The 15,767-nt window shown below is 41.8% G+C and overlaps 1 protein-coding gene across 4 annotated transcripts in view; it reads right to left on the bottom strand.

Moving 5' to 3' along the window:
* The window catches only part of spega (striated muscle enriched protein kinase a), a 59,258-nt gene that overhangs the window by 35,330 nt on the left and 8,161 nt on the right, over positions 1-15,767 (bottom strand). For 2 of the 4 annotated variants that reach the window (XM_075477547.1, XM_075477548.1), the window contains 2 exons: positions 5,129-5,227; positions 809-959 (listed from right to left, as the gene is read on the bottom strand). In XM_075477547.1, the coding sequence (XP_075333662.1) occupies positions 809-959; positions 5,129-5,227 (250 nt within the window). Of the gene's footprint in view, positions 1-808; positions 960-5,128; positions 5,228-7,576; positions 7,620-9,223; positions 9,671-15,767 lie in introns of those variants that run through there. The other 2 variants (XM_075477549.1, XM_075477550.1) reach the window with 2 other exon arrangements.

The following is a 15,767-nucleotide window of genomic DNA, read 5'->3' as shown; positions in this document are numbered from 1 at the left end:
ACACATTCAAAACATCAGCAGTACAAATACAAAAACATCATGCCAAAAAGAACATGTGACTCACGTGATCATTAGTTTGTGACAACATTCATGCTAAATATATAGGTTGGATCAAAGCCAGCAACCCATGCAGCCACAGCGAACCTCTAAAGATATGGTCTTAATCCGTAAAGGGGGCTGCTCTGAAGAAAAACATGCAGTGGGTAAAAAGCAAAAATCACAGTTTTCAGGAGTTCTGAATACAAAAGGAGGAAATTGCACAAATAGTATCCTCACTTAATGGCTATAAGAAAATGTTTGCAAAATAAGCGCCGATATTCTGAAGCTCTGATGCTTGTTAGACAGAAATCAAACTACACAGCAATAAGACGAGTCAAAGGAAAGTGTGGTCAAAGCAAAGTAAAGATGGGAAAAACATCAATATGTATAAAATAAGAGTGAAAGAAAATGTAGCATCAGAGTGAAATGGAATCAAATTTTACTAGTTGGGTCTAGAAAGGATATGATGTGATGCGTGTAATAGTTTTCTTTACAATTTGGGGTTTCTGGCCAGTCTTTTGGGTTTTTTTTTCGTGGAATCCTGGATATATTAAAAAAACAAAAACATGTGTGCTATAATGGCATTGAAAATGTTCTTCCTCTGTAGAGGCTGAACATGCTCCCGTAGTAGTCGCTGCCGACGGAAACACTTTCCTCTGACCCCTGCACGGGCCGGGCCAGGTTAGCGTGAGACGCACGAACGAGCGGTTCCACACCCAGGTGACGGACAGGGGGGGGTCCCTCAGTGGGACCCCCGCCATAGGCTTGCCTGGCTGGGTTTGTGGGGTCCAAATGGGGCCCTGGAGGGCGAGAGCCCAGAGTGCGGAGCTCTCGCTCCACCACGGGGTCATAGGTACCGGGGAGAGTGGCCCTGCGGTCTGCAGCATCCGGATTATATTCCATCATCCTTCCTCCCTCACCTGTGAAGAAAGGGAGCTTGGTTACAATTTCATTGCCACACGCTGAATGAAAACTTTATGTCTGAATTGTTTTTTGTTTTATTCTTCTTTTAAGACCAAGAAAATTGTTTCCTGATCGAGCAGATTTGTTTGGGACTTCTCATTCACTTCTCCACACTGTATAAAACTGCATAAACCACGAGCTTTAAGGCACGAAACACTACAATATGTAAGTGTTTTCAGTCATTAACTGTTTGAGGACAAGTCCATTGCTTGTTTGGTTAAATATATCATCACTTGACACTGGTACCGTAAAAAAGAAGGTACAAGAAAGATTAACCCCAAGAGAGAACTGATAAACATGTATTAATAGTATACTTTTGTAAAAGATCATTAAAAAGGGTAACCACTAAAGTCTCTTTTCAGAAGCATTGCATTTTATTCCAGTGCTGAGTGTGCACAAAATATATATGGAGAAAAAAAATGAAAGTAATGCTTTTTAATTAATTAACTGTGAGATGAGAGGGACCTGACTCCTGAGCTGGGAGAAAATGATACTGGCAAAAAGGAGTGCAGGATCATCACTAAGAAAGAAAAAGGGGGTAAAACGGATTAAACTGTCTATTGATTGCTTGAAGAAAGGAATCGGAAACAGAAAAAGACAGGGCTACGCTTAAAGAAAGCTTTCCCCATCACAAATCAGGTAATGATGGACATTTCAGTGATGAGCAACAGAGGCAGGAATGCTTGAGCAGCAAAAAGAAAGAGCTGTCAGCATCTGCGGCCGACAAAAAAACCCCTGAAACGGCGACAGAGTCGAGGATATAAAGCATCAGACTGCATGACAGATTGCATGAAATGATTCTGACTCAGCGTTACCACCAGAAAGCACATTATATCAGTTTTACCCTTTGTCAGAGGGGACAGATAGAAATATTGCACATTTCAAGGCCTTGACACATTGAGCTTGAATATTCATTTCTCATTGAGGTTAGACAGTGTGATATTTTGAAACTAATGCATCGGTGTCTAATAACACTCATTTCCACAGGGTCCAAACAAGCCCTTGATGTAAAGAGACCACACTGAATCAGCTGGGGGGAAAAAATAAAATAAAATCTTGTTTTTTGTCTTTGCTTGCATGCAAATGAGGCATCTGGTTTGTTCCACGAAGAAAATAAACAACGCATCTCAATTTGATAACCCTTTTTTCTATTGTTGCTCCACTCAGGAAGATCATGATGATGTTGGTCCATGGTAACCAACACGACAGCTAAGAAAGTGCAAACACTGTCTGCAAGTAAGGGTAGAATTCAACATTTCTGGTGATAGAGAACATTTGGTTGCCTGGTTAGGAGTGGATTGTAAGGGCTTGCAGGTTCTGTGATTCCAATGCAAGATCCTCACTTCAGTATATCGATAAATGCTCTTTCAGGAACTATTCTTATCAAACGTTAAGAGGAAAAGTCTCATTAGACCATCATGGGTTAGTATTTGCCACTAAATTAAAAACTTTTTGGCTTTTGCTGTTCAGACACTTACTTTACAAGATTGGGCCTCATGCAACAACCATTCGTACGAACAGATTTGTTCTTAAGTCGTGCGTATGAGTGAATTAAGAGAATTTTTGCGCATTCACCAATTTTTTCACATTTTAAGTTTTCTTTAAGGTACGAACAGAATTTACGAGTGATCCAGACCTGTCGTAGGAGTTTCGTAAAATAGTCCGCTGTTATTCGAATCAAGTTTGCTTGAAGAATGGATTGTATATTTAATTACTTTCAAGCAAACATAAATAAATATATACATTATACTCCATAATGATGCTGATATTATTCTGTTTGACTTAAATTATGCACTAATTGAAGGTTAATTTGACTCTGTATATAACAAGGTCAATGGGAAGTGCAACCAGCGGCTGACTTGCTACTTTTGAATGTTTTAGCGCGTCAGGCACTTGGAAGAGAGCGTGTGCTCCGAGATCGTGTAGATATCCTTGCAGAGACAAACGAATGACTGACATTGTGATTTAGATTGCCAAGAACTGTGCTGCTGCAAATATGCAGCTTGCTAGAGCCACAGCTCCAGAGAGAAACCCAATTCCACCACACGTCCAGGTCCTCATCTACCTTGGATCTTTGGCCACGGGAACCTTTCAGAGGGAGATTGGAGACAGATCGGGTGTGTGTCCCAGTCCTCTGTGAGTCGTGCACGCCCCTTGGTCATCAAAGCTCTCATCAGTTTGTCACCCATGGTAGACCCCCCCTCATGGACCACCCCATCAAAGTGCCATCATAATGAGGCAACAACTGATTGCACGGCTTTAGTTGCAGTCATCGAGCGCCCACCTTTTTTTTTTTTCTAAGCCATTTTTATATCAAACTATTTCTTCTTTATTTCGGTGACATTACGAACTACAGGTGACATGGAATTAACAGCACTCATAATTGCTTCCCATTTCTTCGCTTTAGCAGGTCCCGTAATTCCACTGCTGACACTGCTAAAAATGACAGATTTTCCTTTTTGGATATCTGAAAGCAGAACATCAATCTCAGAGCCCGTAAAGTTGTTCTTTTTGCGCCTTGATGCCATTCTCGTGACTCAATACTCAACACCTGGCACAGGAGAGAGGAAGCATAGCCTTATATGGTATGATTTGGGGCGTGGAGTATGCAAATCTACTTAAATACGCACAGGTGGGATACATCATTTACGCAGGTCGTTTACACACTTTTTCCGAAGTTAAGAGCGTTTGTTGAATATGACGTGGCCTGTTTGTACGAGACCTTCGTACGAAAAAGGTAAGAGAAATTTTAAATAAAAATACGAAAATGCTCTTGCATGAGGCCCAACGAAATGTTCAACATCTCTCTGCTCAGTCTTTTTGAAAAATGTAATGTAAACTTTATTTAACCATAACATGTGCACAGTTAAAAAACGGCTAATGACCTAATTTGTTCTGTAATCAGTCTATTTACAGCTAATGTAATGATATGTCTGATAACTTGTGTTAGCTGTATATTCAAGCAAAAAATACCCAATACAAACTAAAATCTCTTAAAACATGACCGTGTTTTCATCCAAATCCTGGAGAGGCAAACTGAATATATTTAGATATTTTGTTTAAAAAGGAACTAAATTGTTATGGTTATGTCACATTATCTCTGACTACAACTTTCAGACCAAATTATGAATGTATGCATTTCAAAACTGTTCATGCTTTCATGTATAAAATGATCATTTCAGATCACTTTAGACGTGTTGAACAAGGACAATCTGTCCTCCTTTTTAATTACAACATGCATCACGTCAACTTTGTTGAACTAACTGCGCAGGTGAGGATTAAAAAAAAGAATGGACTTTAAGAGCTAAACTTAAAATGTAACCCGCAATCTAGTTTTAAGGTTATGAGTTTTAGACAAAATAGCATTTCTAACATAATTTCTATATATTCCCTTTATATACACACACACACAATATTGTTCATGCAACACTTTATGGAGTTCCGTTTTGTCCAACCAACAGTCAAAATCACAGACTTCATTAAAAAATGATAATAAAACGGCCGAAATAGCGGCCCTATCTCAATTGTTCAGTACAGTTCCACCATAGCTCTGCATTTATATTCCAATTTTATTCAACTCGGAAAGGGACAAGTGCGCAATACAGTGGAATGAAATGACACCGTTCAGAAAAGTCTAATCTATCTAGCAGAAACAGTCTTAGTCTTTCAAGCTGTACAGTCGCAGTGGAGCCACACAGTGAGAGCCAGACCTGCGACAGGTTCCCTGCTGGAAACTAGGGCAGTGTGTCACAGTCGCATCACACCATGAGGGATTAATGTGTTCTTGCATATCGGATTTCATCCAGCACACATCATCAGCCAAGTTGATAACACCCCGCATTAAATCCATCAATCCGCACTGATACGTAATTTTGTACAAGCATGTTTTTTTGGCAGCAGCGCTGGCGGTGCAGTAAATCATGCGGAATATGACATCATAAATAAGATTTAGGGAGCCACTAAACATACAAATTCTGCTCTCTGGGCCACCCTTTGCAAGTAGTGCCTGCTCGCAGAAATAAAAGTTAGATCATTTTAACAAAAAAAATGAACTGAAATGTCAGACGTCTAATCGAAGTCCTGTTTAAACTGTACAGAATTTTCCAGAGGATTTTCCATTTAATACCTGAGGGGCCTCTCCTGCCTGCCTTATCTTGGTGCCTCCCAGTCCCTTCTTTGGTTTCCATCTGAGGTTCTGTGGTCTCATCCTCTGTGGTCTCTGAGTCTGAAACGGGGAGAAGAAAAACACAAAGAGTAACACAGAAAAGGCGTTACGGATGAAAATCAAGTAGAAAAATTTGAGGTCGGGGGGGGTAAGAGGAACGCGCACAGGTAAAAAGGTGGGATGCGACATTTGCCTGGCAACACGTGTTTTAAATCCCTGAAAAAAAAGTCCCCACCGGAGTGAAATAAACAAAAAGGAAACTCAGGCATAACATGCAGCCAGCTGTGGTTTCTAAAAAGTACATGGCTCGCACGTAAACGGGGTGCACAGCTGCTCTTCCCTGAGGCTCAGATCAGTTTCACTCAGGTAACAAAACAAGCATTATGAATTGACAAGCTTATATATAAGTAAAAAGAAAAGGCATAAATAGAGTCACTATATCAACAGGAATTGAAATTTTTTCCCCCCTTCTTTTCTATGTACTATATAAGCAAAAAACCAAAGCAAGCCGTGTTCAAAATTAGAAGAAGAGTACTGGTGAGTGGAAACAATCAGTGGGTCTACATGATGAGATTAATGCGATTATAGCTATAGTTGGGTTATGCTCCTTATTTGGGCAAGGGTAATTATCCTTGGATATATGGCGGTGAATCGAATCATTGGCACAAAGCATGTCATACCCCGGTACGATAGGTGGCGCTGTACCCATTTCAACTATTGCTAATAGAGCCACTTCCGGTTGACCGCTTCACCACCACCAACAACAACAACAAACTCAGGCATTCAAGAAAATGGCAAACGAAGAGCAAGAAGAAGCTATGTCCCTCTACATTTCGTTTGTGATGCACAACGGCGCATTCTCCATCGCGTTGCTTGTTTCTTTCCGGCGGCGACACCAACAGAACGCAAAGTCTACTTCACCACGTGCTTCACCGTCTACAAGCACGTTTAATTTGACTTTCAACCGAGTTATCTCGGGGTCTTAATCCGATCGCGAGTAATCCGATCCAATTTCTTGTCCGATTAAGGTGTATACATGAACTTAATAACTCAGTCTTATTGTAATTTAGACAATAATCCGATCCTTTCAGTGCCATGTAACCCCACTGACTGTGAACTGATATTCGTGAGTGCAGGTAAAGAAAATGCAAGCCTTTAAAACAACGGGAGACGCAAATCACAGGAAACAAAACTTAAACCATAACCTCGTAATTCACAGAAAGACCACGGGACAAAACTCGTGTGACAAGGCTCTTGATTTGCTTTAAAATCTTAAGAAAGAAAAACCAAGGACACGAATATGGTGGAAGTGCAGGGGGGGTGGGGGACTGATTTGCAGGACAAGCTTATCTTAAATATTAAAAACGACACTGAAGGCCTGAGGGAGACACAAACCACAGACAGGGGTCAAAACAAGCTGCTTGAAACCACATTTGCGGCTGAGATCACATCACATCGAGCAGATGAAGTCAGGGACCGATGGACTGACGGAGGATGGATAGGTGGAAGAAAGAAAAAAAAAAAAAGGCGGGAGGTGATTGAAGACCGGCAGGTTTACCATAGCTTTGCTTTCGGCAGGAGCGGAAAACTTCGCTTCCATAGTGGCAGCAAGAGAGGGCAGACGGGAGAGCACCGTTACTATGGAAACCAGCATCTCTCTCACCCACACGACCAATCCTCTTCGTACCCATTAGAGTCTAAAATCGCCAGCCAAACTGCTGGACGGCTGACGGATATGTTTACTGGTTAGAGAGCCTGTGAAGGAGGATGACGACAACCGCAAAGTAGGTTGCACCTCATTGCGCCTCACATCAAGTCAGATCCTTAGTAGATCATTCCAGATCATTCCTGCCTAATGATAAGAAAGCGACTGTAACATAAACAATCACAATTAACTGAGCAGACTGCTAGTGGCTTGTGTGGGTTTCTGTTGGTGTGGGTATGTAGATCCACCCATCTGTGTCAAATGAAGTTAAACAGCGTGCACAGACAGCTAGGAAAATGGAGAGTAGTGTAATTTTGAGGGGATATATGTCAAAGCATTAAGCTTAAACACTAATGTAAATAGGAGTTATGTACAGCAAGTATCTGCTTGAGCTAAATATTCTACTATAAACTGCTAATACCAGACCTTATCCACTTCAAGGTTTTATGCAAAGAGGCAAAGTAACAAAAGCCACTTTTCATCTGAGCTTTTACACAGTAAAACATACAAATAAAGTCAGTGAAATTGAACAAATGATATCCCAGGCTAAAGAAAGAAAAGAAAAAGAACCAACAGAAACAGAGAAAACGGACTGAAAGGAAAACAAACAGTTACAGTGGCATAGATTTGTAACTGAAGAAAAACTGAACATGCTGATATCGAGCAGAAAAAGAATCGGTGTCAAGCCCATACTGACAACACACCATGGGTAAATCTGCCAAAAGTCCGTGCGGAATGCCCAGTTCTCTGAAACGAGATACAAGGGTGAAATTAATTATTCAACAGCAATTACAGCCAGAGATTCTTTTGTTTTAACAGAGAACAGTGAGGTGCAAACTGCACAGGTTCCACTTAGCCTAAAGCTGCTGTCGCATCGCTCATTCGAAGCATTAAAACGTGGTATTTGCAGCTAAATCTCTCACTTTGAACATGCCGAATTTGTATTACTGGACACGATAATCTGTGATTCATGACGTGGGTCCTTTAAATCGTTTTTTTTTTTTTCTAGTGAATTTGAAGCTCACCCTCTTCAGATCTGATTTTAGTAAAAACATATGTGGTTGAGCTTAAAGTTAAGATCTGGTCCCGTTGGACAAAGAGAAGACGATTCATTCTCCAAATGATTCACTTCTGAGCTTTCAATTGATCGCACCACACTCAAACCAAGAAGGTTTCAAATATACAGGCCTTTTCCACTCTTTTGAGTGAACGACTCTGCTGATAAAGCAGTTGATAAAAACTGGTCATCACCAGTCTGTCAATAAGGACCGCGGAAAGCTTCTCCAAATGACTCATGGCTTTGCAGCAGATGGAAAGGAAAAGAAGCGAAACTGAAATGACTCATTTTGCTCTCATTTTCCCTGGCATTAACTGCTCACTCCCCATTGGTTGACGCTTTCATGTCAGGGAATTTGATTAACCGCCGGCTGGTGGCGACTGCTGTTTGACAGACCCCCCCCCCCCCTTATAAACCGCCATTGTTGCCTCACTGTCGTATCCTCAAGGCAATCATATCAGCAAAACTCAGCCTCAAACAGCATCCTTTAGAAATTCTGGATTTAGCATATTTCTTATAATTCTATAATCCCAATCCATAAACCAGCATTATTCTGACAAATCTGCTGCTGGAAGCCATGAAGACATGTCTCAAGGGGTTTGGGGTTCATGTGGAACTGTAAAAGAAGTGAAGCAACCATCAGAAATCAGCGTCATTCGCTCACTTTGCAGCCTGCGTGAGACGCTGGCCTGATTCTCGTGTCTCCGCGGAGTGTAGCCTACTGACACACTTTTCATCTGCCCTGAATTTGTGAAACCCATTAAATGAATTACTTATTATATCACAAAAGTATTACGAAGGCCAGGTTAAAAATACATATTTCATGACACAGAGTACATCCGGACATGAGAATATGAAAGTAGATTGTCCTTTAAGAAATGATTTCCGTATGCTTAAAGTATATCGAGATCATCTTTTCTTACTTGACAGCCAGAACCTTTTTTTTGGGGCTGGTTTTCTTTCTTTCTTTCTTTTTTTTTTTTCCGGTCGTCCTTATTTGCCTTGTTGTCAGACAACAAGGATGGAAAACAGCAAGCATGGCTATTCTCCATAATTTAGCTCTTTCATCATTTTCTTCTGCAGCGTTAAGTGATAAACACCATTCATGTATCCCTACCAGAATCAACTTAAATCCCTGCTGGTTTTTTTGACAGCTGTTTCCTGCTAATTAAGTGTCATTAGGTTTAAAGGGTGTGGCATCTCAGTCCAATATGTAGATATCGGTATCTATGAAAGACAACGTGGATCTAGCCAAATAGCACCACCCCTGTCCCCGATATAGAGGCAAACTTACCTGGAATCTCTTTTTGGACCAGATTTTCTTCATCTTCAAAACAGCAAAGATTACCTGTGGCACGAGCTCAAAAAAACATCCCGACAACCTGGCGGGGGGGAAAAAGCTCAGGGTGTGGTGTGAAAACCAACAACAACAACAACAACAACAAAAAAACACATCAAAAAAGAAAAAAACAGGATTCGGCTCCCCTTTTTTTTGTGCGTAGGTGTGTTTACTCTCCAGTCTGGCAGAAGGACGAGAAGAAAGAGATTGACTGGGAAACGGTAAATGCAAATAAGCCAAAGCCAGGTGTCTTTGTGTCTGAGCGTGTATCCGCTGATGTGAAGAGCGTCCCTCTCTGACGTAAAGGCTGCTTTTAGAGGGGTAATTCTCTGCCGCTTTCTCCGTCTCCCCCCGTGCCCATTCTCCCTCAATCAAGAGCGCTCTCAAACCGAGTGGAGGCGCGGGGGGGGGGCGGGGGCGTCGAAGCAAAAGGGGGCGTGTTGTCTTTGATTGCAATGGTGGGTGAAAGAGGAGAATAAGAGGAGGAGGAGGAGGTTGAAAATCAGAGACAGAAAACAGCCGCCTTCCTCAGAGAGAGCGTTGACGTTTTTCTTTTCCCCGTTGAGCAGCGGGAGCAAAGAGGGGAGAGACAAGGAAAAAAAAAAAAAGAAGCGACACTGATGCAAAGAGGGAGTCAAGAGGGAGAAGAAAGAGGGATGCAGACAAAGAAAAAAAGAGATGACAAACCGGGGGGAATGCACGCGAGAGACAGGATGTGGTAAGAGGATCTGCGGATGAAGAGGCAAACTGCAGGAGAAATGAGTCGAGATGAGGGAAATATCTAGGCGTAAAAGAGAAAACGTGAAAACGTGAAAACAAACAAAAAAAGGTCTCCTCATGCCATAATTGCATCCCATTTTGCATTTATCGTTGTATTCTTCTCTCTGTTGTCCCAGCAGCCGCCAGCAAAACCCCGAAGTCATCAAATATTCATCTTCAACAGCAAACAGCATATATATATAGGCTTATTATGTAGTGAACAAATTGTGAGAGAATGCAATGTTGCTTGTGTGTCACAGCCAACTTACTCTATCCAATCACATGAAAGAAAACAGAAAATGAATCCAGAGGTAAAGAGCAACGAAAAAAAATTATTGTTAATTAGTTTTGTTTTGTCCAGTTTTGGCAACAGAGCAGTCATTCATTTAAATCGATTGCCTACTTAAACTTCCATTTCATTCATTGTCATTTAATCCACCTGCTCGGTAGATGTGAGACTAGCTGTCAATAAATATGTCCACTGTTTCCACATTGCTTCCTACCATTTTTGCGCATTTCTGCTCGGATTTAATGGCCTTAACTTTTTATATTCAGCCAGCGGCATTTCGATTCCACGTGCTGTTGTTACAGGCAAACAGCAACGCCTCACTGTGGTCGCATTTAGGTTACAAGCTAAGGGAAATAAGGCGTAAATACTGCTAATATAAAACTGAGAGTGGCACCAGATCAATGATTACATGATGGACAATCTGTGAAAGCAAAACTGCTTTTTCTGGCTCTTCATGACTTTTTTTTTTTATTGTAATGAGCACTTATACACCAAACAAACCTAAAGAACAAGCAACAAGACTTAAAGTTGCATTAACTTATCGCAGAGTTCATTCACCGGGCTGAACAGCCTCTCAGAGAGACCGGCCAGCAACTGAGTGTAACAAATCAGCTGAAAAAAAAAAACCCCGACAGGGTACAGCAGGGTACGACAGGGCACGACAGGGTACGGCAGGGTACGACAGGGCACGACAGGGTACGGCAGGGTACGGCAGGGTACGACAGGGTACGACAGGGTACGGCAGGGTACGACAGGGTACGGCAGGGTACGGCAGGGTACGGCAGTGTCGACGGTGCCTTACCGCAGAGTGGAAGAAGGAAGGACCAACATCGTTTGACTCATTCAGACTCAATCACCAGCACCCTTCTACTGAGGGGTTACCAAGACCTGTTTCAATTTTTGTTTTTTAAATGTCGTGGTCGTGACATTAGTAACTTTATCGCGCCCCTCGTCTTCCTGTAACGCTCAAATGGCTAATTCAGACCAAATGGCAATTCCTCCCCTCAGCTCTAACCGTGGACTTTCCAAAGACAAGGTGTCCCTTAGCTCAATAAAGGCCTATCCCAGCTGCTTTCGGACGCCCTGGACAGTCCATCACAGGGCCAGCACAGAGATAAACTAAACGAAAAAAGCATGCACACTTTAAGGGTCAGTATTGAATCAACCTAACATGCATGTTTTTGAAATGTGGCACCTGCAGGAGGGCAGGTTATAATCCTCAATGTGCTACAAAGAGTGGCGGCTTTCACGTCACTTAATCCAGCACGCACTCACATACAGAAAGTCACAGGAGTCGTATTCTCGTATCCATTTGTGCGCTCGGGTCTCTTTCACTCAAAGTCATAAACTTCATAAAAACGTGTCCTCTGATACGTCTGATAATTGGAAAAAAAGAAAAGAAACAAAGAGGACACGTAACTGCTTCCTACCATCTACCCGCCACCTTCAGTCTCTCTCTGATACTTGCCTTGACACATCAACTGTTCTTTCGGACACTTCTGTTTTCTCCGCACACCACCTCCTCCTATCACATATTCATCTAAAAATAACAAGCAGACCCAGATTTTACCGTCCAACCATCCGCAGCCTTTATCCACACAGCAGCAAAGATTTCCAGTCTTGAATGCTGAACAATGTTTTCTTTAGGGCCGTAAAAGAAGGCCCCCTTCTGTTTATTGCCTTGTAAATGCATAATCAATGTGAGATTTACCCCTGCTGTGAATTAGGGATTGCTCAGTGAATGTGCATCTTGACTCGACTCATTAACTTCTTCCTCTCCAATTTTAAGATGATTATCGCCCAGCAACAAGAAATATTCTCTTCCCGCCAAGCATCTATAAATAGATTCCAATTTTTTTTTTCCCCTAAATCATCTCAAACCTAGATGCAGTGCATTGCAATCTCCAATAGTTATTTTAACAACAAACCTTCAACTATTCACCCCCTCCCGCCTCGCAATCCACCTCCATCCATCAGAGGCCAGCAGAAAGTGAAGCAATCAATACGATGCTTGATGCGTGATATGGGATACACCCCCTAAGAAACATTTCAAACACCACCAGATCAATAAGCCCATCATAACACCAGATTCCATGACCATCATCCAATGAAAGGTCAGATTCAGTGGCAAACAGTCAATTTTATGCTGCTTCAAAGCCTCTCCTGCAAGGTTTAGCTTACACTCGTGAAAACCCACAACGAACCAGCTTCAGCCAGTTTCTGGCTGCAACCTTATAGAATGCGAGCCATTAAGAAACGATCATTTGATTTAATCCGTGCATGTCACATGTCATTCTCTGAATCCGGTTTCTGTGATGGCTCAGGGTGCAACACCTTCTAATGCACTGCTTAGACCTACAGTGCACACAGACTCGGACGTCTATCTGATAACACCTACCAGATCGGATTATAAATAAATTCAATTATGAGTCAGCCTGCCGCGTGGATGTAATATCAGCTTTCTGCAATGTCAACCCGCTTTGAGAATTCAGGCAATGAATGAGCATTAAAAGACTTTGGACAGGTGCAGTTTGGAGCAGGCTACAGTTTAATTAGCTTAAAACAACAAGAGAGAAAGCAGACTTCAGGGAAACACATTGATTTTGTGACAGAGTCTGCTTTTCCTTGATGAATGCCTTCCAGGCATACAGCTTCATCAGCAGCAACTCCAGCATAATCTCCGTGCGACGGAAAACAGATTCTGCTGCCGTTACATCACACTGTGTGTGTATTTCGGTGCTAACTGAGCCTGGCCACAGCAACGCATTCCAGAGCACGCGTGTTTTGATCAAGTTGGTCCGATAAAGGTGGGCGTTGATGACTGCAAGGTGATTGGCTTGAGGGACATCGAAGGAAAACCTATCCACAATTGAGTGCTTAAGCTTAAGCCCACCAGTCACGCTGCATAGTACACAAAGACACAAAGAAAACATGCAGTGAAAAGAGGAGTCGACACCATGGCTGCAAGTGGCAGACAGGAGAGGCGGCGCTAACAGGCACATTCACAGATTTCAGGGTATCAAATGAGGGCCGATGTGTAATTATCCAAGCCATTTCAAGGCACAGAGATGCTGTTTTTGTGAAAAAATGTCCATATATGCCAGAAGAAAAATGTCCTGTTATTTCTTGAAGCTATCCTAAAGTATGCATACATATCACCCTTTTCTAGGTTCTACGAAGCACTTAATGCGATTCTCACACACCCACTGACACACACAATAAGAGCTTTGTATTGTATATTTGCACTAAAGAAACGTAAAGCAGTTTCCATACAAATGAAGCTTATTGTAGTCATATCATAAATAGCAACAATGTTGGGATGTTTGAGAATGAACCACCAAGCTTTCGATTAAAACAGTGATTCCCAAACATTTATCACTCCCCTCTTTTAATCTGACAAACCCTTGTGATTTGGCCTCATTTAGAAGTCTTAAATTGGGGGCTTCTGCGTCATGCAAGCCACACTTTGAGGGACTTGTGGAAAAAAATAAAAAATACATTAAAAAAAATCCCAGTTGTGGAAAGCATCGTCAGAAGCTTCTCATCGGTGAACAGATCTGAAAGTGGGGATCTGATCACGAATCAAATTTCCGTGTTTTCATCCAGCTAGATTGAAAGCTCCCCATCTGCATTTATTCTTGAAATAAGATGTTACTTAGGGTTCTCTGACATATAATTAATCCTTTGGTAACAGTGTTGTCCCTAAGAGGTTGTGCGTGTTAGTTTCTCTGTTGTTTTTTAATCAATAAATGTGTCGATCATGTCTATTGCGGCGGGGAGCTTTAAATGTTTTGCAGTAATGTGGGGCTGTGTCTCCGTGGCCACACATGGTAAAATAGCATTTAGGAGGCTTTCTCATTTAATGTTAGAGTCTCTTCGAAGAGGCTCAGCTGATGATTTCGTCTCCTGAAGCTCATTGGTTGTTATCATAAAGAAATCCAATTGTCTGGCAACATGCAGTGAAGTGTTTGTGAAAAATGTCTTTTTAATGAGGTTCAATTTGGTTGATAACATGTAGTACTTCCTGTTTTTTTTACATTCTGCCCACATACGCTCAAAGACCGGGGCAAAATATAAAAACTGAAATACTAGGGCTGGGCGAGTTAACTCGTTATTATCGTGTCAACTCGATAAATATTTTATCGTGAATTAAGGCAGTTTTTTTGGGGGGGGTTCTTTTGTGCCTTTAATGGATAGGAAAGTTCAGGAAGCAGGGGGAAATGACACGCAGCACAGGGCAGTCCAATGCGGGACTGGAACCAGGGCCAGCTGCAGCGAGGACTATAGCCTCCTGTTTATTTTATTTTGTAAAAGTCTGTTGCTGTCTGCTGCGGAACCGGAAAAGAATGTAATTGGCGGATCCACCAAATTTGGAGAAGGGTACGGAACTTTTTCTCGGCCATTTTCATTTTAAAGTTCTTCCAGACGGCGGAGTCGACAGAACCAAAGTCATCTGTAAACACTGCCAAGTTGAATTGTCTTATCACCGTAGTAGTTCCAGTCTAAAATATCACTTAAAGGCAAAACACACAATTGATACCAGCAAGTCATTCAAGGAAACAAACAGTGGAGCGAGGCTTCTACATAAAAACTACAGAAAGATGCTGATGTTAAAAGTGTGTTTGCACAACAAATGTTATGGCACTTTCATTTATATGGCAGTACATTTAAAATAAAACTAAATGCTAAAAGCTATACACTACTTTTGAATTAAATTTTTGGATTTTGCGTACAAATGCGATTAATCGTGATTAATCAGGGAAATCATGTGATTAATTAGATTAAAAATTTGAATCGTTGCCCAGCCCTATGAAATACATGTTTTTGGACAACAAACACCACAAAATGGCCACCGTGAGAACCTCCGGAAAATCAGCAAAAACAAAGCAATCATTTTCCTTACGTAAGATTTTGATTTCATTACAGTGATCGCTGACTTTAAATAAGCTACAGAAAAGTTACCTATTTTCACCGATTCATCGTCCATCCATCCATTTTCTATACCCACTTAATCCAACTGTTGGGTCAGGGGGGGGGGCAGCGGTCATTGGGGAGAGGCAGGGTACACCCTGGACAGGTCGCCAGTCCATCACAGGACCACATGAGACAAACAACCTAGTGACTCGTCCTAGGGACAATTTTAGAGACCTGGAACCCTCTTGCTGTGAGGCAACAGTGCTAACCACTACACCACGTGCAGCCCCCGAATCATACCTTGAACAGAAAATACTTAGAAGCCACAGTTGTGGTTAATGCAAGCTTAATGTTATTATTATTGCATGAAAAGCAAAGAGAAGCGCGTGAAGAGATTTGGCAACTTCATGTAAATGCCTCTGTACTCAAGTTTAAATCAAAGCAAAGAACAACTTAAAAACATTTGACCTTCAATGACCTGCCAACAAACCTGCAATGAAACTGAGATTATTTACACGCAACCGAAAAAACCGACGA

The sequence above is a fragment of the Odontesthes bonariensis genome, chromosome 11 (genome assembly GCF_027942865.1).
Source record: "Odontesthes bonariensis isolate fOdoBon6 chromosome 11, fOdoBon6.hap1, whole genome shotgun sequence".
Classification (NCBI taxonomy): domain Eukaryota; kingdom Metazoa; phylum Chordata; class Actinopteri; order Atheriniformes; family Atherinopsidae; genus Odontesthes; species Odontesthes bonariensis.
The sequence above is the reverse complement of the archived record's forward strand: the minus strand, read 5'-3'. Positions and strand labels throughout refer to the sequence as shown.